The 22,631-nt window shown below is 42.0% G+C and overlaps 1 protein-coding gene across 4 annotated transcripts in view; it reads right to left on the minus strand.

Moving 5' to 3' along the window:
- Window positions 1-1,660: 1,660 nt before the first annotated feature.
- The window catches only part of Smarcc1 (SWI/SNF related, matrix associated, actin dependent regulator of chromatin subfamily c member 1), a 98,041-nt gene continuing 77,070 nt past the window's right edge, over window positions 1,661-22,631 (minus strand). For 3 of the 4 annotated variants that reach the window (XM_051203573.1, XM_051203564.1, XM_051203588.1), the window contains exons 26-28: window positions 14,643-14,904; window positions 6,378-6,554; window positions 1,661-3,944 (exon numbers count right to left, since the gene is read on the minus strand). In XM_051203573.1, the coding sequence (XP_051059530.1) occupies window positions 3,850-3,944; window positions 6,378-6,554; window positions 14,643-14,904 (534 nt within the window). In that variant the 3' untranslated portion in view covers window positions 1,661-3,849. Of the gene's footprint in view, window positions 3,945-4,629; window positions 4,823-6,377; window positions 6,555-14,642; window positions 14,905-22,631 lie in introns of those variants that run through there. The other variant, XM_051203579.1, reaches the window with a different exon arrangement.

Here is a 22,631-nt window from a genome sequence, read left to right on the forward strand (position 1 = left end):
GGAAGGGAAAGGAAGTGGGGGAGAGGCAAAGATCTGCCTGACTCTTCAGAAAACAGAGAAAAAGAGCCATTCTTTGTGACAGTCATCTGAGACATCGGCCCGAAGTTCAGGATCCAAGCTTCCTCCCACTTCACTTTGTAGCCAGCCCTTAAGGGGCTTCAAAGAGAGCCACTTGCCTCTGCCCTTTATGACATGAGTTCTTAAGATTAACAAAGGCTGGTCCCCCAGAATATTACATGCAGCATACCAGAAGCAATTCCCTATCTCCCATTGGGGACTGAATTCAGAATATTATACAGAAAATTATAGTTCACTCAGTGCAGATTTTACACATTATCCCCGTTTTCTCCAGGGGGGAAAATTTTCTTTCTTTTTTTTTTTTTTGAGACAGATCTTATGTATAGCAGGTTGGTCTTAAACTTGGGATCCTTCTGAGCTGTGATTACAAGAATGTACCACCATTGCCTTCATTTTCAAGAATGCTTGGTCCTGTGTGAAATGCTATTTATTAACTGTTCAGATTCTGGTTGATCGGACAGTACAGCCTTGGTAGTTATTTGCTGCTATGATTTCCCTATATGCAGACTATACAGTTCAAATTTCTACCAGATGAAATGCCCCAAGAAGAATTTGTAGAGTTTTGTAATACCACACCAACTTATTAAGGAGAAAATTAAAGCCATATATATGGCTTTAATAACAGTACTTCAGTGGCATGGGAATCTTCGTTAGTGCAAGACCAGCCTGGTTTACAGCTAAGTTCCAGGCTAGCAAAGTTTACATAGTGAGACTATCTCAAAAATAAAATTACATGCATTTATGTATATGTATGGGTGCATACCAGTGTGCATGTGAAGGTCAGAGGACAATTTTACAGAGTTGGTTCTCGTTCAGTATGTGGGTGGTTCAGGGACTGGTTTGGTGGCAAGCACCTTCACAGGCTGATATACACAATCAGGTTTGAAAATCACCAATTTTAATGAATTTAGAGAAATTATACTAATAGTTTGAGAAACATATGGACTGGACTGTACATGGTATGCTATGTCTTAAAAAAAAGTTTTATACTTACCAAAAAGAACAAGAATTCACACTTGCTTATAAACCAGTTTTCGGTTAGATTGCATCAAGGATTAACTTCCCCATTACCCCTTAGAGACTTAGAGCTTCAGCTCTTTGCTAAAGGCACCTTTCCTGAGCAGATGGAGATCACTGCATGGCAGAAACTCTTTGTTTCTCTGGACTCATAAGGATCTTGAAAACCAGCAGTTCTGTCCTTTCTGGCAAAGGGTTTGCAGTTGTGGTGCTCTGAATTGTCCTTGTAGTAGATCATGTTCATGGAAGCTTCCACTAGAAAGCTTGCTTCCAACCAGGAACCATTTAACCGGGACCCACCACTTCACCTCAGGAAGCAAGACATGAGGACATTAGGTAACCCTGTGACAGAACATCCATTCACCTTTTTTGACTGAAGGAGAAGGCGTCCAAGTGAGTAAGGCATTCAAATTTATGGTCACTCTTTGAAGCCCCTAGAAAGTTATCAACCTAGTAGACCCTGAGACATGGAATTTTAATTGCTAATTAGAACCATGTGAGACGGAGTATGTAGGTTCTTCACAGGATACAGCATGAAATGAATGGATGAAGCAGAAAATATAACTAGAATTCATAAATGGTATATCATTTATTTAATGAAAAAGAGGGAAATTAAGCCACTTTCATTCATTTTCTCCCAAACTCTCAAAATTCCCTTCCCTCATTTAGAAACAAGAAAACAACCAAAACAAAACAAAAAACAACCCACACTTAGAAACACATTTGTACAAAAGCCACACAGCCCGCCCCTCACAAAACTGGATGGGTGTTATTACAAGAATGAAACCCAACTGAAAGACATAGAAGGAGCTGCGTTGAACTCAGGCTCTGTAGGTTTCAAGCGCTGCAAAAATAACTCCACTTGCATCTTTCAAACTGGAAGGTGATCACATTACAGACCTGAGGTTATAAAGGACCACAGTGTGAACCAGAGTCCCATTCTCCTTCTAGGACTCCAGGGGAAAGGCGAGCTTGGGAGTGAGTTTCCTTTGGGAGAGAAAGGAGGGAAATAGGGGAAACCCTGGCCACTGTCTAAAGGCACTGGGGTATTCCTGGAGGCAAATGAGTTATGTAACCTCTCAAGGAACAAGCTCACTTCCATTTCTACTCCAAGAGTCTAGAGCACACATAAGAAAGGGGTAAGGTTTCCTTTGCTCTAGTACGCCAGGACTCCGACGGTGACCAAGGCCACCTAGTAGAGGCAAACAAGAGGGTCTCAAGGGCAAATCTCAACCGTGGATTTTTGTGTTCTGACATTAAGGGCTCTAAGGTGTTGTGGACACCTCCCCCCCATATGTAAAGCTTTAAAACACACATAGAAAAAGATATCCATAAGACATTCTACTTTGCATTCTCGATAATGAAACCTGTCACTCAACTGAAACTGACAGAAACACCTTGCTAATCATGGAAGGACAGAAGGGAAGGAAGGATGAGCTGACAAAACCAGTTAACTATCAAACCACTCAAGAAGGGGTATATGCAGGCTCAAATTAAGGCTTTTCTGTGGCTCTTCCTCTGGAATGGTACCCCATCCTCCTAGTGTGAGCATCCCAAACTTTAAAACATAATGCTTTGGAGCCAAGTGAGGTCCTGTGCCCTCACATATTTTCTACAACCCTGTGACAGAGTTACAGGAGGCTGCTGGGTGGGCCCCACTCCTCCACTGCCATTCTGAACCTCAGTACCGCTTCTAGAAATCCCATTCACCCTGGCTCAGCAAGAGGTAGTTTAGGGACTTGTACCCTCAGCCACCTAACCAAGTTTCATGAGATAAAACATTTAGCACAATCTACTTACCCATTTTAACATTTTTTTTTTCCTTTCTTTTCTCATAGGAGGTTTAAAAAAACACATATAAAGTTCAGCTAGATGTGGGGGTGAGGGAAAAGATATGTGTGGGGTTGGGTAGGACTCCTAAAGGTATGTAGGTAGGGCCCTAGATTCTTTAACTTTCCTGACTAGTCAGGGAAAACCTAGGGAATGCCTCCCAAAATTCCAACCTTTAAAACTCACACTGTCCCAAGGAAAACAATCCTAGTTCCAACCCTGCCAATCTGCACAGAAACCCAGACTTGTGGAGAAGGGAAGGAGTGGGCTCTGCTGATGTTTGTGCTGCCTGGTACTATACTAGGTACAGTGTGTGTTCTTTCAGGGTAGTCCTTCACAGTCCTCACCAGGGAATAAGAGCAACAGGTGTGTCTTTCTTCCCCAGATCTTCTCAGATGGGTGCATTTTTGGGTGGCGAATGCCTCAGGAACCTCACCAGTAGCACCACTCTTAGCTCAGAAAAGTAGAAATAAGGTCACTTATAATGCTTTAAGGTGTGCCCCCCCTCTGTGGCTGTCTCCTGTCCATCACCAGTTAGTTTTTGGTTTCTATTAATTGAGGATGCTCTCCTTAAAAACAACAGGAGAAGAAAGGATAGTAATTATCGAGAATTATCCACTGAAGCATAAGACAAAACAGAGACATAGAACACTAATGTCAACTGGACCTGCAGAGCAACTGCCAACACCTGGCACACGGCTTACTTCAAATTGCCTGGGCACACTAGTCACCACAGGCTTCTACTGAGTATCAGCTAAGGACTTGACATCGAGAATATCGGGGGTGGAGAGACATGGGACTCATGCTTGGGGCTGTGAGGGAAAAAAAAAAAATCCCAAAAGAAAAGCAAGGAAGCTGAGACACAAGTCTTGCCATCCCCATTTCAGCTTGTGGTGGGTGTGGAGGCTCCCTGTTTCTTCCAGGCTAAGGAGTGGCCGAGGCTGGTGGGCCTGGAGCAGGAGGTGGAGGAACCCCGTCTGCTGGTGAAGGCTGTGGCTGCTGCTGTGGTGGAGGAGGATCTGCAAATACATCCAAGGTAACTCGTCATTGCTAGAAACAAGGAGGCCCAAGGGGAAAAAAAAATCTATTCCAATGGAAAGTGACAGGTAGGTGCTTTTTTGGGGGTGAGGGATGGGGGTATAAGATTTTACTATGTAGCACTGGCTGGTCTGGAACTTGCCAGCTTCAAATTGAGAGTTTTGCCTGCCTAAGCTGTAGTGCTAGGATTAAAGACATTAAAGCCTAGTTTAGGAAGTAACTTTTTTCTTTTTTTGGTTCTTTGAGACAGTGTTTCTCTGTGGTTTTGGAGGTTGTCCTGGAACTAGCTCTTGTAGACCAGGCTAGATCCATCTGCTTCTGCCTCCCGAGTGCTAGGATCAAAGGTGTGCACCACCACCGCCTAGCTAGGAAGTAACTTTCTTTGTAGCAGGTAAACAGTGTGGGCTCAGTGGCTTGCTACCTTTGAGGTCAAATACACAGCTGGTGCTCATGGTCCTAAGCCTAATCTAAGAAGTAGGAAAGGGAAGTGTCAGAATTCATCCACCCTTCTTGAAGGACCAATCATTCCAAGAACCACTCCAGACTTTTTTTTTTTAAAAGAACTTAATTGTATTTCCATTTTATTGTATTCTAATTGTTCTCTCTACTAATTGTGTTTCTTCAATTAAATAATGAGGACCTTAATGGGCAAGCTCTGTATCTTTATCTTTCTTTATTCCATGGTGTCTAGCCTAGCTGGGCACAGGAGAGATTATCAGTAACTTCTTGCTGATTAACTGTTTCCAGCAGGGCCACAGAACTTCACTCAGGCAGCTGCTGACGAGCTGGATAGTCCTGGGAGGCCCTTACAGCTCCTCAACTGTCATCCTTGGATTTCTGGCCCAAACTAGGTCAGGTCCTGAAGGAAACAATTAGCGTTGAGTGTCTGGGGTTCTTTTCTATTTCAACTCTTGAAGCTTTAGCGTACAAAGAAACCCTAGAGATCATTTAATCCAAGGCTTTAAAATCCCTAGATCTTGCCAGGAATGAAAACATATCAAACAAATAATTAAAGTATAGCTACACTAGCTAGGCATTCACCCATCCACACTCCTGAGAGGCTTCTAGCAAACCTCTACAGCTTTTCAAACACCCTGAATCTAACAGTCTGTTCCTTTGTGATCTTTGAGAAGGAGACTAAGCCCTGAGGACGGAAAGCTACTTAGGCAGCGAGGCCTGTCCAGGGCCCAAGAACCAAGTCAGGGTTAGATTCCCAGAGACCTGTTCACACAAGGTAAAACTCCATGTTCTTAAAGGCACTCCTCTGAGGTCCCTAATGTCAAAAACCATGTATAACACTGAGAAATCCAGGGATATTATCTGTCCACCAGAGATGACTGTGGGTCAGCTCTCTTGGAAAGCAAATTCTTTCTTACCTGGGGTGGCTTGGCAAGCACTTTCTTAGACACTCTACGGTGAAAACTGGCCACAAGCTCAAGGGAAATAATTTTTCACAGGGGCCAGATTTTAGAAACTCCATGAAGCCAAGACTTCCTTCTGTACATCTATGTTGCCTTAGTCTCAGGGATTTATAGAGGTGTGGTGCCCACACCTCTTCGTGAAGCCTGCTTCCCTTCAATGAAGCTCCCTGGAACGCTACAGAGCATCCAGAGTATTTTGTAGGTTCTTGTAGAATTTTTATTTTCTGTGTGTATCACACATGCATACATAGTTGTGTTGGTGCTATAGCATGTGTGTTGAAGCCAGAAGGTAACTGTGGGAGTCCTCTTCTCCACCATGCAGGTTCCGAGGAATCAAACTCATGGTGTTAGGTTTAGTTGCAAGTGCCTGTACCCGCTAAGACATCTCACCAGCCTTCTCTCATTACTTTTACTAAACCCTATTAAACTTTTTAAAAGTATTTGTTTAATTTGGTTTGTTGTTCTAGAACCACAGTCTATAGTTGCTAAGTCAATCCTCCATAGTCAAGAGAACACCCCTACCAACTTCTCTCTCTGTTTCCTAATTAAGGTCAGGCAGGACAAGGATTCTTTTTATTCACCGTGAGACAGGGTCTCTCTATTTAAGATTCTTGGCTGTCCTAGAACTTGCTCTGTAGACCAGGCTGGCCACAAACCAGGGATCTTTCTTCCTCTGCTCCTGAGCCAATTCACTACATTTAACCTTGCAGTATAAAAGATTTGGAGAGAGGGAATAACAGGCAGGAGCTATGCATGTCAGTTGAGATTCAAACTAGTCAGGTTTAATTATATGTGACAGAGAAGTGGCTTAGCCACAGACCTCAGTACTGAGTATATAACTTGAATTTCATACCAAAACATCTTCCACAACTCATTATTGAAGGCTGGACTGCCTTGGGCTTGCTACATCACATGAAGAAAGCCTTTCTTTCTTATCAGTAGCCCCACCCCAAGGAGGATGCTGAGGGAATATCTTCCCACTGTGCTACTTACACATGCCATTTGGTGCTGTGAGGGGTACCCTGGGTCCTAAGATGTTTCCAGGCATTGGAGGCATACCGGGAGGGGCAGGGCCACTCCCAGTAGGATGAATGTTGGCTGCCACAGTGGGAATCATGCGGCCTGGCATGGGCTGTCCAGGCATCATGGAGCCAGGGCCTGGTATCTGACCTGTGTTGGGAGATTTAAAGTATTATAAGTATAAATGCATTCGGGGGAAAATAACCAACTTAATGTCCATGATTGCAGAGTATAGATAAATATATATTTAGTTATGGTCAACGATGGTACATGACTTTAATCCCAGCACTTGGGAGGCAGAGGAAGGTAGATTTCTGAGTTCAGGGCTAGCCTGGTCTTCAGAGTGAGCTCCAGAATAACCAGGGATACACAGAAAAACCTGTCTTACAATCACAAAGAGCGCCATCCCAAGGAAAGCATCACCCAAAGGAGAGCTTGCCTGGTAACTGAATAGGCAGTGGATCACCACATCACACACAGTGCCTATCGCAATCCGCTTCTGGTCTGACACACAACAGCCACCATTTCCCTTTCAATTCAGCATATTCTTTCTGGGTATGTGTTCCTAGGCAAGCTACTTAGTTTCCCCAAGACTGTCCTGAATAAACCTCAACAGTTGAACTCCTTAATTGTATGGCTCAGTTTTGATCAGGGCAACTGTTTTCTTCTTTTAAATAGCGCCTTCTTTTGTCAGTGGTTCCTCTAACATGCTTGTGCTGGGTTAAACCTGACACAAATTATGAGTCCCTGAGGAAAGAGGTGAGCCCAACCGGTGAGCGGCTTGGGGTATTTCTGTGAAATACTTTCTTGACCAATGACTGATGTAGGACAGCTCAACATACCAGGGGAGGGAGGTGCTACTCCTGAGCAGGTGGTCCTGGCTTATATAAGAAGGCTGTGAAAGCAAGCCAGAAAACAGTGTTACTCTATGGTTCCTGAGCCGCTCCAGTACTGCCCTGATTTCCCTCAGAGATGGACTGAAATTGGGAAGTATAACCTTTCTCCTCAACTTGCTTTTGGTCATGGTGTTTTATCACAAAAGAAAACTAGAACCAAGAGCCAATGTTGTTATCTTACAGGGAGTAAAATGAAGCTCAGAGAAGCAAAACAACAATTTGTCTTTTCACACAGGATCTTGGTATGTAATCAAGGTGGCTCGATATGCAACCCAGGCTAATCTTGAACTTGTGATGATCCTCCTCCTCTGATGCTCTAGTGATGGAATTACACCATGTACTGTTCCAAAGCTTTCTTTACGGACAGAGTAAGGAAAATCATAAAATATATTCAAGGCTTCTAAGCTGCAGTTCTCTTCTCACTCATACCCTGCCCAAATAAAAGTTTGCATGGAAGTCCTCACTATATCACACCTACAACTCCTATTCATTTGTTTACTTGAGACTCATCTCATTATGTAACCCCAGCGGCACTGGCCTTGAGTTCAGAGATCTGCCTGTATCTTCCTCCTAACCCTAACCCCAAGCCTGAGTGCTAGGACTAAAGGTGAGCAGCACTACCATACTTGTTTCCTTCAATATTTCTTAAACAAAACACTGACTTAAACACCTTTTATAAGCTGAACAGCCATAATCCCCAATTTTGAAATAAAAAATATTCAAGTAATCAAAATAATCTTTTTCTTGTTTGTATATCTGTGAGAGAGTTCAGATGTCCTGGAACTGGAGTTACAGACAGCTGTGAGCTGCAACGTGGATGCCGGGAACTGAACCTGGATTCTATGGAATCAGTGAGCCATCTTCTCCAGCCCCTCAAAACGTCCTTTAAAAAGTTTGTATGCAAATAACTCACATCTAGAGAACATTAAAAAAATCAGAACTACTTTTCAAGTGTTTGGTCGATATTCAAGCTGTAGTAGATTGGAGGGCAGCGCAAGTATGACTGTGGGCTCACAGAGATAGGAGGACATCTGAGATCACCTGAGAAGTCCTAATTCCAGGAAGTGTCCAGAGGAAGAGCACAGGAAGCCAGGTAGGATAAAGGGAAATGTGAATGGCTGCAAGCAGGGACGACATGTGACCACCAGAAGCTATGCTCCGTTAAATCCCTAGCAGGAACATGAGATGGCTGGCTGCCAGAGACCTCAACTTCAAACTGGGAGAATAAATTCCTATTTTTTGGAAATCATCTCATATGTATGTAGTCCAGGCCAGCCTTACATTCTCTTTGTATCCGAGGATGACCTTAAACTACTTCTTTTTTTTCTTTTTTCAAGTATTTATTTATTATATATACAGTGTTCTGCCTGCATGCCAGAAGAAGCTACCAGATTTCATTACAGATGGTAGCAAACCATCATGTGATTGCTGGGACTTGAACTCGGGACCTTTCGAAGATCATACAGTGAGTGCTCTTAATCTCTGAGCCATCTCTCCAGCCCAACCTTAAACTTTCTATATTCTTGCTTCTACTTCTTGAGAATAGAGATTATAAGTAGGGGTTTTTGTGTATGTATTGATGTTAAGTTTTATACAGTGCTGGGGATTACATTGAAATCTTCATGCATGCTCAGCAAGCCCTCTACTAACTAAATCTTCAAGCCCAATCTTCTATTGTTTTCAGTTAAACCAAATGTTTGATAAGCTTGTTATGATGACACAGAAATATAATGTATGAAACATGCTACTACGCTCTAGGCATTTTAAGAGCTTTAGAAGTTTGAACTCATCCAAACCCATTAGGACTATTTTCCCTGCTGGAGAAAGGTGAAGAAATGAAATGAGGAACTCTCCAAACATGGGGGAAACTGGATCTGAGGATGTAGTATATATACCTGGCTTTGGATGTGTGGTCCTTGTATGCACCTTGCACACCTGTCAGCAAAGGCACAGTCCACCATCAGATTCTGTGATATTTTGTAATGCAAGCCCTCCACCAATGGAGTAGTGCTTTGACCCTAGGCAGCTTTTCTGAAGCAACAGTATATCCGAGAGTGTGTTCCACCAGAGAAAAAGCGATTCAAGAAACAATCTGACAAACTTTATGAAGTGATGTGTATCCATCACATAAGCACATGATCAGTGTCAGTGGTCCACTTTCCTATTCCCCTGCATCTCTAGAGTGGTAACCTGGGACAGGGTAGTTTTGGGGTTTCTCAAATCTGAGAACAACATTTAAAATAAACAAAAGCAAGCAAATTCTTTCCTTTACTTACTGTGAAATTTGAAGCCTGAAAAAAAAAAAATCTTTCTCCTTTCATCATAGACAGGTTTATAAAGTCATTCTCATTGGAAAGGGGTGACAGCAAAAACGAAAGATTAGAGTAAAACTGACTTCTGCTTCTGACTAGGCTGGCTGGGCAGCAAGCCCCAGGCATCCTGCCTGCACCTCCCCAACCCTGGATTTACAAGTGTGCGATGTAAATCACACCACCCTGTTATGTAAGTACTACAATCAAATAAAGGTCCTTATGTGGGCACTAGCAAGCAGTTACCAACAGAGCCATCATCCACCAGCTCCAGAAAAGATGATTTGGGAGCATCAAATATGAAACAGAAATTAAGAGGCGTGGAATGAATACAAAAATCACTGTCTTGTCTATCTGAAATCTACAGACAAACTCCCCCTGCCCTATACTTCACAGAAGTATAACCCTTTTTAAAAAAACATAAATCAAGATATTCCTGGTAATTCTCTCTCAGGCTTGAAGTACGGCTCACAAAAAACTGAAACACCAAGGAGATAATATAAACGATATGAAATGTGTACGTACATAGTCTATTAACACAGACACACGAGGGGGCATATTTCCCTGTCTGAGGTGGGGATGGAAGAAGAGTGAGACAGGGAATACAGGGAGGAGAGGCAGTGCGCAAGCGTCCAAAAAGCACTGGCAAAACACAGGATGGCGGGAGTCTGACCTACATACAGCAGGCATCCGAAGCCTGGAAAATGCAAAGGTCTGCTAAAATTAGGTTTAGCCAGTAGAAAAAACCCCCCACACTCCTATGTTTATTAATTGTTACTAAAGCCTTACACCTATCATGTCTAATGGGACATTAGCAAAGGATTTTACTTTTTATTCATTGGAAGGATATGGAGAGAAAAGAGAAACGGAACCTGTGAATATCTAGTCTTAAGCATGTGTCATCCATCCATTTCTAACTATGCAGACATCCTCTGGCTGACTCCCCAGGAGAACAGAAACAACACAATGGGGGCCAAGTGAGGGAAGCCCAGGCTCCACAGAGGTTTCCTTTCCACAGCAGCTTCCTGGGGGTGCCTGTCACAGGTACTCTCTGTGAGGGAGGGGGCCTCACTGTCAGGCAGGACTAGAGGTACCACAGACTACAAACGGGGGTGATATAATGAGCAGGGTCTTTCTTTCTCCCCTTTCAGTGTGGGGCTTACCCTTTTGTGAACACTGCCATTTCTCATGGGTAGGCTTCTGGAACTGGGTTGAACTAAGGGCAAAGGCTGGGTTCTGAGGGATGCTGCAGTAGTTAAAGAGCACTTGCTCTTCCAGATGACCTAAGTCCAGTTCCCCATAGCCATACTGGCTTACAACCAAGCTCAGGCAGCCCCCAGCCACAGAGCACCCAATGCTCTCCTTCTGCCTCTGTGGGTAACACGCTATCTACGAACATGGTGTGGGGGCAGCAGTGGCATAGTGTCTTGAGGGGAAAAAAAGGATGAGCATTGACTGGAAACTAACCTGGGCTACACAGTAAGGCCATCTTGATTTTTTACTCCAAGAAAATGAAGAATAGTAAGTGCCCAGTGCTTCGGCTGAGAGACATGCCCTACTTTTACTATTCAATTAACATCTTATAGAAATAACATTTTCTCACCAAACCACACTGATTACTTTCTTTTTTGGTGGTGCTACGGGTGGATCCCAGGGCCTTAGGCATGCTAGGCAGCTGGGCTACCAGAGCTGTACTACAGCCCACATGCAATGGTCACCAAACCAGTCCACTCTCCATCGTGGTTATCCATGTAATTGTGAATACAACAAAGTCAAGCATAGTTGGGCAGCAGCAACAAATGGCTCACTCAAGAATTAGTGGCTGGGCCAGGGAGGTGCTAAAGGGGAAAGAGTACTTTACCATAGTTCACAGGGCCTTGAGAAACCTGTGACTAAGTTTGATACCTGGAAGCCACATGATGCAGAGAGAACTACCTTCCACATGTTCTCTAACCTACACACATCTGAGATGACATACATGCACCCCATATAAAATAAATAAAATAATCTGTAACAACTGATTGTGCTGGGACTTTACCAGGGTCCTCTGGAAGAGCAGCCAGTGCTCTTAACTGCTGATCCATCTCTAGCCCCAGCAGCTAAGTAAGTTTTTAGATGAAAAACTGTTAAATGCCCCTTTACAGCTTACAGAAGATGAATGCAGTGTTGCCTCTAACAAGTTCAGGGTAAAAACAGATGTGACAATCATAGAGCAGAAACACTTTGGGGTGAAGAGTTAGCTCAGTGTTTAAGAGAGACCACTACTCTGCCAAAGAACCCACACACAGTTCCCATCACCCATGCTTGGCAGCTCACAACCGCCTGTATCTCCAGCTCTAGAGGACCCAAAGCCTCTGCCCTCCAGCCTTTAAGCATACCTGCATTCACTCTAACATCTGCACACACAGACCTAGATAAACTAACTTGGGATATATCTATATAGACATAAGATATAGGCAGAGACAAAAGCTAACAAAGCAAGAGAGAAGCATGCAGTAGACAGGACTTAATGCACTTGAATGGATTTAAATGAAGTCTAGGGAAACAAGGACTGAAGCGGCAGAAACTAAGCATATGCAGTATGTTTAGAGGTGCATTTCACAGTGTAGACATCCACTACTTGGATGCTCAGCACCATTTGTGCTCAAAGCCTAGGAGACTTAAAACAATGAACAATAATATCACTGAGATCTCACTATGTACTGTGGCTGGTCTTCCTGCCTCTACCGTCCAAGTGCTATCACACCTGAATGGGTCCTATCCTATTGATAGATGGTTTTATTCTGTGTGTGTGTGGGGGGGGGGGGGTTCAGATGCACAGGACTCTACACACACATATTCCAGAGGACGATGCTTAAGTGTACTCTATCACCTTCTGCTTTATTCTTTTTTGAGATGGCATCTCTCCCTGAACCTGGAAATTTTGCTAGAAAAACAAAAGAAAAAATAAACCCCAAATAAGCAAACAAACAACCCAAAATAAACAAAAGGATTAACCTTGTCTGCTAGACTTTAAGCAGGCCTAACTTATGGAAATATGGTAGCATCTACTGTATGAACATAGACATGTCCTATGTATACTCTCAATTCTATGGGCACATACACTAAGAATGTATATTCACTAAGAGACATGCATCTGCTTGTTCACAGCTGAATTCGCTAATCGTACAACTCAAATTTGAAAAGCAATCCAATCCACATTTACCAACAGGAAAATTCACAAGTTAGGGTAGGAACAGATGAACTCTGCACGGCAAAAAGAAAAACAGACACAACATTCACAGAAGTGTATGCACATCTTATGTACACGGTACTAAGAAAGCCAGACAGAAATCATTATGATTACAACAAATAAAGTAGTCACTGTGCCTGGAAGTTGGGAGAGCTGTACCCTGGGAGGGGCAGACATGGAGAGCAGGACTGGAGACTGTTACAGGGGTTATAATCTATCAAAACTCATCAAGCAAACACTTAGGATTTACACATTCTTCCAAATGTACGTTATCTTTTATTCTAAAAAAGTATTAATTATAATATGTGATTTGTATTAATGCAAGGATAAGCATGCATGGCAAGAATATTTGGGGTCAGAAGACAACTTTTAGGAATCAATTTCTTCCTTCTATCTCAGGTTCCATGGACTGAACTGAGGTCATCAGGTTTGGGTTTCAAGTACCTTTATCTACTGACTCCTTGTATGGACCTTTCTATTATATACATGTGCACACACACACCCTGCCTCAGTAAGGAAGTAGCTGCATCTAGGTCCTCTGTGGCACAGGAGGCAGCACTATGGCATTCGTTTCCCCTAGAATCAGACAGAGCTCAGTGTGAACCCCGGCTCCACCAAGGCTAGGTGGCGTTGCCACAGATCAGGTCTTCATCTGCAGAGCAAGGGTTATGAGGAATGAAATAGTGTGGGTGAAGCAAGGCAGCACAATACAGTAGTATATGTTTTGTTCTTAAAGCCCAAGCTGGCCTACAACTTGCAACAGTTCAGGCTGGCCTTACTAGTTGAGCCTAGTACCCATCTTAGCTATTTATTTATTTTTGAGACAGTTTCTTTGTGTAGCCCTGGCTTTCCTTGAACTCAAGAGATCCACCTGCCTCTGCCTCTTGAGTGCAGAGATTAAAGGCATGCACCACTACTGCCTGCAGCAATATTTTGAAATAACTACCGTGCTTGAAATATGAATTTGTGTTGTGCTAATGTAAGGAGTCAGATTGCAACTGTACTCAACCATGGCCTCTATAGGCAAATATGATTTGGTAACTTCTGAAAGATTATTCAGAAACCTGTCTTTTGAAGGAGTAAGGGGTTAGGACTTTCTGAGACTTCAAAGGGGGAAAAAAAAATCCCTGTCTATGTAATTGCCACTGTTTTTTTTTTTTTTTTTTTTTTTTTTTTTTTGAGACAGGATTTCTCTGTGTAACAGCTTACGCTTTTCTGGAACTCACAGACATCAGCCTGCCTCTGCCTCAGGAGTGTTGGTATTAAAGGTGTGAGCCGCCACCACTTGGACTAATTGCTTCTTTTGCATACACTGGAGAGAATATTTGCATTCTACACCAGTAAGCATCAACTGTGGCTCTAGGAAAACGTTTATTATTGTACAATTAAAATGTTTACACTGACTGTACAACCCAAACTGAATTGTACAAGTTTACAGGACTATGAAAAAAACAGTATCCAAATACCTCATATCTGTGAGAAAATATTAAAGAGAGTCATGAATGTTCATTTGTCTTACAAGTTTTCTTGAAGTGATAACAGTACAGAGAATGTCTAAGAATACTTTAACGTGGGGCTGGGTATCGGTACACAGGGCATCACTGTGTACCTCAGGCTGACACGGAGTTCACCAACTCAGCCTGTCTTGTAAAACATAGGTGTGCATCACCATGCCTGACGATCGATCATCTTAGAAGCTGATCTACCCAAGATAAAAAGGATCCAGTAGAGAGGTGGAAAGGACCATCCTGGCATGGTAACCACCTCTGACAAATTTCCTGTTAGCAAGGTTCCCTCTTACCTGGCTGGGGAGGATGGGGTGGCGGCATCTGATGGTGCATCAGAGGGTAGGGTGGGGGCTGCTGATGAGGCATCATGCCAGGGTGCCCTGCTGTTCCAAGTGGGGCCAGACCAGGCCCTCCTGAGTGCTGGTGTGCTTGCTGAGGGTTCTGGCCATGTTGCTGCTGTTCCATTTGTTGTCGAGCTCGTAGCTCAGCATATTTCAATTGTTCCATGTGGAAGTTCTGGCGCTCAGTAAGTAACTGCTGTCTCTGTTGTTCTAGCTAGAATAAAGGAAACAGAAAAGAAATGATACCAAGAGGTTTCTCAGGACTTTATGACATGTAGGACATGCATTTGATTCATGAGTTCCATCCACAAAATGCTATAGAAAGAGGCCCCTTACCTGGGATGTCCCTATGTTTAGTTCCAATCTGCTTTTCCTTATACTCTACAGCAGTGGGGCAAATGCCCAAAGGACCTACTTTCAAAAGACTGATAGGCTTTCATCCTTTAAGTATGACTGGAAACAGTATTCAACCACCTTACCCAGGCCACCCTTGAATTCCTGGAATCAAATGATCCACTTGTTCTAGTTTCTAAATAGCTGGGACTATATCTATGTGCCACTGTGTCTGGCAAAGCCTGCAGATCTTAATACTACTTCCCTAGTTAAGAGAAAGAAAGGGGGGGGGGGGAAGAAATTCCCTTTACCAATTCCTCTCAGCAACATTTAAAACAATACATTTAACCTCTCCAGGTGATCCATTTGGCAACTATCTATTTTAGAATATAAAATGTCCAAGAGTGGCAAGATCTTAGGCATGCGCATGAGCACACACACTTTCCCCTCCTATGTGGAACTTTGGAATGGTATGGCTGGGCAAATCTTAGCTTTTAGATAGCTAAAAATCACACGGGGTCAACAATTTCACACATTCTCACTCATTAAATCATAAATTATTTATTTATTTTATGTGCATTGGTGTTCCTGCATATCTGTCTGTGTGAGGTGTCAGATCTTTTTGTATGTTTGTTTCTCGAGACAGAGTTTCTCTGTATTGTTTTGGAGCATGTCCTGGAACTAGCTCTGTAGACAAGGCTGGCCTCGAACTCACAGAAATCCGCATGCCTCTGCCTCCCAAGTGCTGGAACTAAAGGCATGCTACACTAACGCACAGCTGAAAGTTGTGAGCTGCCATGTTTGTGCTGGGGATTGAACCCAGATCCTCTGGAAAAGTAGTCAGTGCTCTTAACTGACAAGTCATCTCACCAGCCCCTAAATACAATTTTTTTTACAAAGAAAATGTGAAGAATATAAATACTTCAATATTCAGAATAACAAACAGGTCAGGGAAATGGCATGTAGTTCAGTAGTAGAGCACACACATGAACCACTGGGTCCAAATCCAACTGCCAAAAAAGGAAATGAGTGAATAATTAAGATAAACAGCTAGGTGAGTGTGCAACTCCAGCCCTCAGAAGTTAGAGGCTTAAGGATAAAAAGTTCTAGGTCCTTCTTAGCAGTTAGTGAGTCTGACGCCAGTCTGGGCTGGAGGAGACACTGATTCAAAACCAAACATTACTATTTTTTAAAGTAGACATTATTTCATATATATGTATGCTTTATCACATATTCTCCTAATTCAAGAGGAGGGCATCAGATCTCATTATAGATATATGTATATGTATGGAAATATGAAAGATGAGGTTAGACTTACTTCTCAGTAGTGACCCCATCCCATCATTCCCACAGCCTGATCTCTCATTGGAATCCCTTTCTAGGGCTGCAGTGTCTAGTGTAGTTCACATTAAGTGACATCTATATACTAAGTATTTGAAATACAGCCAATATGAATAGAGACAGGGACACACATGGAGATCAGAGGATAACTTGTTTGACTATGTTCTATCTACCATGTGGGTCCTGGGGATTGAACTTAGGTTTTAAGTGTCTTACCAGCTGAACCATGTCACTGTCCAGTTTAAAAAGAAGGAAAAAGAAAAACTCTCATTCTGATTGTAAGTAGAATTTGTGTTATAATACTAAATTATTATAATTTCAGTTGTCTTAAAATTTTAACATGGCTGCTACAAAAATCTTATTACATGTATGGCTCAAATTTTACTGGGTTGAATGTGAGACTTCTAGTCTAGACTTATGACTAGATCTCCATTGTTGCCCAGGTTAGTTGCAAATGCCCTGGTCCCACCCTCCCTGGATGCCTTGCTTAACTGTGCCTACCATCTGAAAACACAGAAAGTAATTAGAAGGAAGTAATTATGAAAATTAAACAAGGCAAGTGATTAAATACACATACATACACCTGGGGGGGGGGGTAACAAAACCCAGTTAAAACCCAAAGCTTTAATGTAGGATGAATAAGTCCCCTGAGGTGAGAGTAAGGCCCAGATTGCGGCTCCCAGACACTCCAGGGTGCTCTGGGGCAGAGGCAGCAGATCTGAAAAAGCTGCTACAGATCTAAAAAAGCTGCTACATCCTGGTGTCATTATGTAAATGAAGTATTCCAGACATCAAATCAAATCTAAAGACTGTAGAAATTCACATTGGTACCTAATGTCTGATAAAGGTGTCAAGATACAATGAGAAAAGAAAACCTCTTCACCAAGTAGTTCTGGGAAAACTAGACTCCCAGACGTAGAAACATCAATTGATACCTCTCTTTTACATTGTTTAAAAAAAAAAAAAAAAAATCAAAATGGCAAACTTAATGTGAAGACTAGAATAGAAACCTAGCTGGGTGTATGTAGTGGTACATGCCTTTAATTCCAGCACTTGAGCGGAAGACGTAGACAGATATTGCAATCAAGGTCTACAGATTGAGTTCAAGGAAAGATAAGGCTATCCTGTCACGAAACCCCCACCCTCAAAAATCTACAAAACCATACACTGTAAAAAGATAGCCACAGCCACAGCTCAAGAATGTAGGCCCAGCATTCATGAAGCTAGGGCAGACAGACAAACATGACCTTGAGGTCAGCCTGGGCTACAGTGTGTGCTCTGCCTGAAAAACAAAAAAAAAACAAAAAAAAAAAACAAGTCTGGGTACTGGTGGCCTTTAATCCCAGTATTAAAGAGACAGAACCAGGTGAATCTCTGAGTTTGATGCCTGTCTGGTCTACAGAGGAAGTTCCTGGACAGCCAGAGCTATATAAAGAAACCGTTTCTCAAAAAACAGTACAATAAATAAATGAATTAAAACAAAATATACAAGGCACACAAATTTGGTTGTTACAGAAATCATTATGGGGCTCCTCAAAACAACAAAAATGGACTTACAATAGATCCAGGCATCTAGATTAAAATCCACACCACACATCTGCTCAACTATGCTCATTACAACATTATAAACAACAGTCAAGACATGAAATCAGTCAACAGGTGAATAGTTCAAAGAAAATGTGGCTTATACACAATGCAGTTTCACATGGGTTCGTCTTTAAATCCAGCACTCAGTCAGACAGAGGCAAGTGGGAGTTCTAGGGCAGCTAGGGCTATGCAGTGAAATGCTTGGGAAAAAAAAATATCAAAACGTTTAGTCATTCCCAATAAAATAAGATAGGCTCAAAAAAGAAAACCAATCACAAGATTTCTCTGGTAAGTGGGAAGCTCAAAGTAAACCAGTGTGAAGCAGGAGGTAGAGGGGTAACAGGGAGGAGAGGCGGGACCATCCATACACCTGACATGTGATATGAATTCACTATTTTGCACAACAACAAAGATTTTGAAACTATCAGAAAATAAAAGACAAGACCAATTTTAGTATTCCAAACAACAAAATGTAGCAACAATGTTCATGACAACCAGGAAGGAAGGATGGATGGGAAGGAGGTCTTTCCTAACAAGCTGGCAGTATTAAGGCACATTTTAAATGTATTCAACCACTGAGCCATGATTTAACATCTGGAAATCTGCCATGTAAATATTTCATCTGTGGGAACACAACTATTCAGTAAAACATTATTTTGATCTATAGTTGCGTCAGAACCACAGAGTTGGAAGAAAATCAATTTGCAACAGAAAATATTTATGATCCCAATATACACAAATCCTGTGATCATGTATAAATACACATCGAGAACATTCTGGAAAACACCAAACGAATAACGACTATCTCTAGGAATAAATCTTTTCAGTGTTCTATGTATTTTATAACATGCAATGTAGCATGGGCAACCTCTGAAAACCCACTAAGTTTAAGTAGCTATATGGAGCCAGGTGGTAATAGCGCATGCCTTTAATCCCAGCACTTGGGAGGCAGAAGCAGGCATATCTCTGTGAGTTTGAGACCAGCCTGATCTAAAAGCTAGTTCTATGACAGACTTCAAAGCTACACAGAGAACCCCTGTCTCAAAAAACAAAACAAAAACCACACCCAAAAATCTAGGTAGAAAAGGTCACATATTAATTACTCATGTTACATGAATTGTCAAGAATAAGTACATCTACAAAGACAGAAAGTAGATTATACCAGACAGATTACACATAAGGTACAGGAGGACATAGTCAAACTAGGGGAAAAGGGTTACTGCTAGTATGGGTACAACTTTTTAGGGTAATGAAATGTTTGCAAAACATTAAAGTTATAAAACCCTGTCTCTCTTCTGAAAGATAGAAAGCTGCTGAATCATGCCTGTGCATGCCTGCCACACTGAATGATGTATGGAAGGCCTTTCATTCCACCATTTGAGTTTCATGGATCAGTGGCCTTACCTACTTAAAATGGTTCAATGAAGCCTAGAGTGGAAATCCATGCCTGGAATCCCAAAACGTGGGAGGCTGAGGTACGAGGAATTCATATTTTGATCGCAAAGACAGCTTTTATTGTTCTTATTACCTAAACTTTTTATGTTACACATAATACTTTTTAAATTAAATATCCATTTACTTTATTTGTTGTTTTTTGAGACAGGTTCTCTGTGTAGCCCAACCTGTTCTAGAACTCACTCTGTAGATCAGGCTGGGCTCCTACTCAGAGAGATTTGCATGCCTCTGCCCTCCCAGTGCTGGGATTAAAATTGCGTATCACCACTGCCTGATCAACCATTTTGTATTATTGCCAAGAGATATGAAAACAAATTAGGGAACTGTGAGAAGGCCCAGTGTGTAAAGGCATTTATAGCTAAATCTAATGACTAAGTTTGATTCCAGGAACCCACATAGTAGAAAGAGAAAATTGACTCTAACAAGTTGTCCTTTGGCCTTAACAACTATACTGTGGAGCAACACATGAATATACGCACACCAACAATGTTAATAATAATAAAGAAAAATTAAATATTTCAGAGTAAAAGCAGAGTTGCTGGGTATAATGCATATACTTTTAATCCCAGCCCTGGGAAGGCAGTGGAAGGCAGTGAGTTCAAAACGAGCCTGATTTACATAGAGCGCTCTAATCCGGCAGGGCCTCAGGAGAAAGATCCTGTCTCAAAAACAAACAAGCAAAGTAATATAAAGGTTGGGCTGCTGAGATGGCTCAGTAGATAGAAGGTTCAATTCAAAAGCCAGGTGATGTAAATTCAATCCCCAGAACCTATGCCAAGATGGAAGGCTAGCACTGACGGCCAGTACTCAAACAGCAGCGGCAAGAGCATCTCAAGTTCAGTCAACCTTCACATCTCAGGCAATACAAATTCAAGGCCAGCCTGACCTGCATGAGAACCCATTAGCTCCTTCCCCTAACAAATGCTGCCTAAATAGAATACAAACAAGAACTATAAAGAAATATTAAAAAATCATACCTTATTCTATAGACACCTTTCATTTTTGTTTCATGTTGAAGACATTGTCTCATGTAGTTCTAGACTGGCCTCAGACTTGATTCTCCCACCTCCATCTGAGGAGTGCTGGGATTATAGGCAATCCCAGTAATGTCAGGCTCTGTCCACAAGGACACCTTGATTTTATTCTCTGACCTCCCATTTCCTAGGAGTATAGACTGACTAAAAACTAAAAATAATACTGCTAGTTTTACCTTTAGAAATCTATCTGGAATGTTACTTCTTTCATGTGAAAGGCTGTCATTCTGGTCTAAGTCATTACCTCACATGAGTGCCCCGCCCCTTAAATCTGCTTTATTGGTTTCTCTTGTGAACCCACAAAAATCACAAATGAGCTGGTTCTTCCTTGAAAATCTGCCTAGGATCTGACCCCATTCTCACTCAACTCATGGCCTAGTGGTCATTCTACATTTCTTTCAAAAGAAACTGTGTGTGTTAAATTTTGCAGGTGGGGATTGAAGCAGGGCCTTGCACAGGCTGAGAGCATGTTCTCCCACTGACCTACCCATACACACAGCCCCAACACTTCAATCCACAGATCTTCCCACAGGCGCCCTGGTAGTATTTTCCCTAAGTCAAGCACATCTAACTACTTTCTAGTTTCTGTGACATTAAGTCAGATTCCCTCTGCAGGGCTCTAGACCCAGATGTCTGCCTTCTCTTTTATGTGCACTTTGTCCACATCCATGCATGTGCACCACAAACGTGCCTGCTGCACGAGGAGGCTAGAAAAGGTTGATGGATCACCCTAACTGGAGCTGGAGATAGCTGTGAGCTGCCATGTGGGTGTTGGGAACTGAGTCTCACCACTATGGAAGGGATACCAATGCTCTTAAGTGCCTAGCCATCTCTTATGCCCTGAGATATTAGTTTCATATTAAGGGGTACCCTGATGAATCAAGTTCATTAATATTCTGACATGTGTATATATACAAAGCATACACATATACATAGCATTTAACAATGTAACTTCATAAACTTTGTTCTCACTGAGTTCCAGGAAGGCACAGTAATCTTATTTTATACATAGCCCTATTCTTGGTACCTAGATACCTGAAACAAAAACACCCGACGAATGAACAATTCATCATGACCACTTCCAAAGTCATCAACACCAAAATACTCGTCAGGCACTAGGATTATCTTGTCTTTCTTTCATATTCAGCCTTACATAAAATCAGAACAACTCCTCCTTCAGAAAGCTTTTCTAGATAATCCTCAGTGGGCCAAACATGGCAACTTCCCTTCTCTCAATATACACATTGGTCTCAAAGGAATTGTTTAACTTTGTTTACACACACACACACACACACACACACACACACAGAGAGAGAGAGAGAGAGAGAGAGAGAGAGAGAGAGAGAGAGAGAGAGAGAGAGAGAAACAAGAATTTTTTAAAAATTGTATTTTTACCTGCCTGTAAGTCTGCACTGTATACGTATAGAGCTCACAGAGGCCAGCACAGAGTGCTGGAACCGGGGCTACAGATGACTGTGAACTGCCTGTGTTAACTCAGTTTGATAACATGACTGGGATTGTATTTTCTATTATGCCACCTCCCCGATAGATTGTGTCACTACCTACTGCCTTTCTTCTTGTTGCCACTCTATGAGAACACTGGGCTAACAGCTACTGAGCACTCGTTATATCTGAAATATATAAAACGTTTCTCTCGATTATACAATATTTGACTCAAGGGAACATTTTCTTTTAAGTCTTTAGAAGAAAAACAAGAAGGGCTGGAGAAATGGCTCAGAGGTTAAGAGTACTGAATGCTCATCCAGAGGTCTTGAGTAAAATTCCCAGCCACCACATGGTGGCTCATCTATATGAGATCTGGTGCCCTCTTTTGATATACAGGCAAACATAAAAGCATAACACTATATACATAAACAAACGAAACTGAAAAAAGAAAAGCAACATTGTATTTGTATATAATTCTGAATTTTTTTTATAAAGATCTATTGCTACTTAGATAAATAAAATCAATTATATTAGGGGAAAACCAAATAGCAATGTGCCCTAAAATAAAGACACCTGGTAGGTGCATTCATGACTGGCTGACCTACTCATTTCCCACAGTATCAGCTTCACTTATTTCACAAGAGAAATACAACACAAGTCTATACATCATAGAGACTTTAGTTTAATAAAGGAGGTAATAATGTTCTGTTTGTCCCTAAGCTATAAAACAGCAGATTAAAAAAAA

The sequence above is a fragment of the Phodopus roborovskii genome, unplaced genomic scaffold (genome assembly GCF_943737965.1).
Source record: "Phodopus roborovskii unplaced genomic scaffold, PHOROB, whole genome shotgun sequence".
NCBI classification, from domain to species: domain Eukaryota; kingdom Metazoa; phylum Chordata; class Mammalia; order Rodentia; family Cricetidae; genus Phodopus; species Phodopus roborovskii.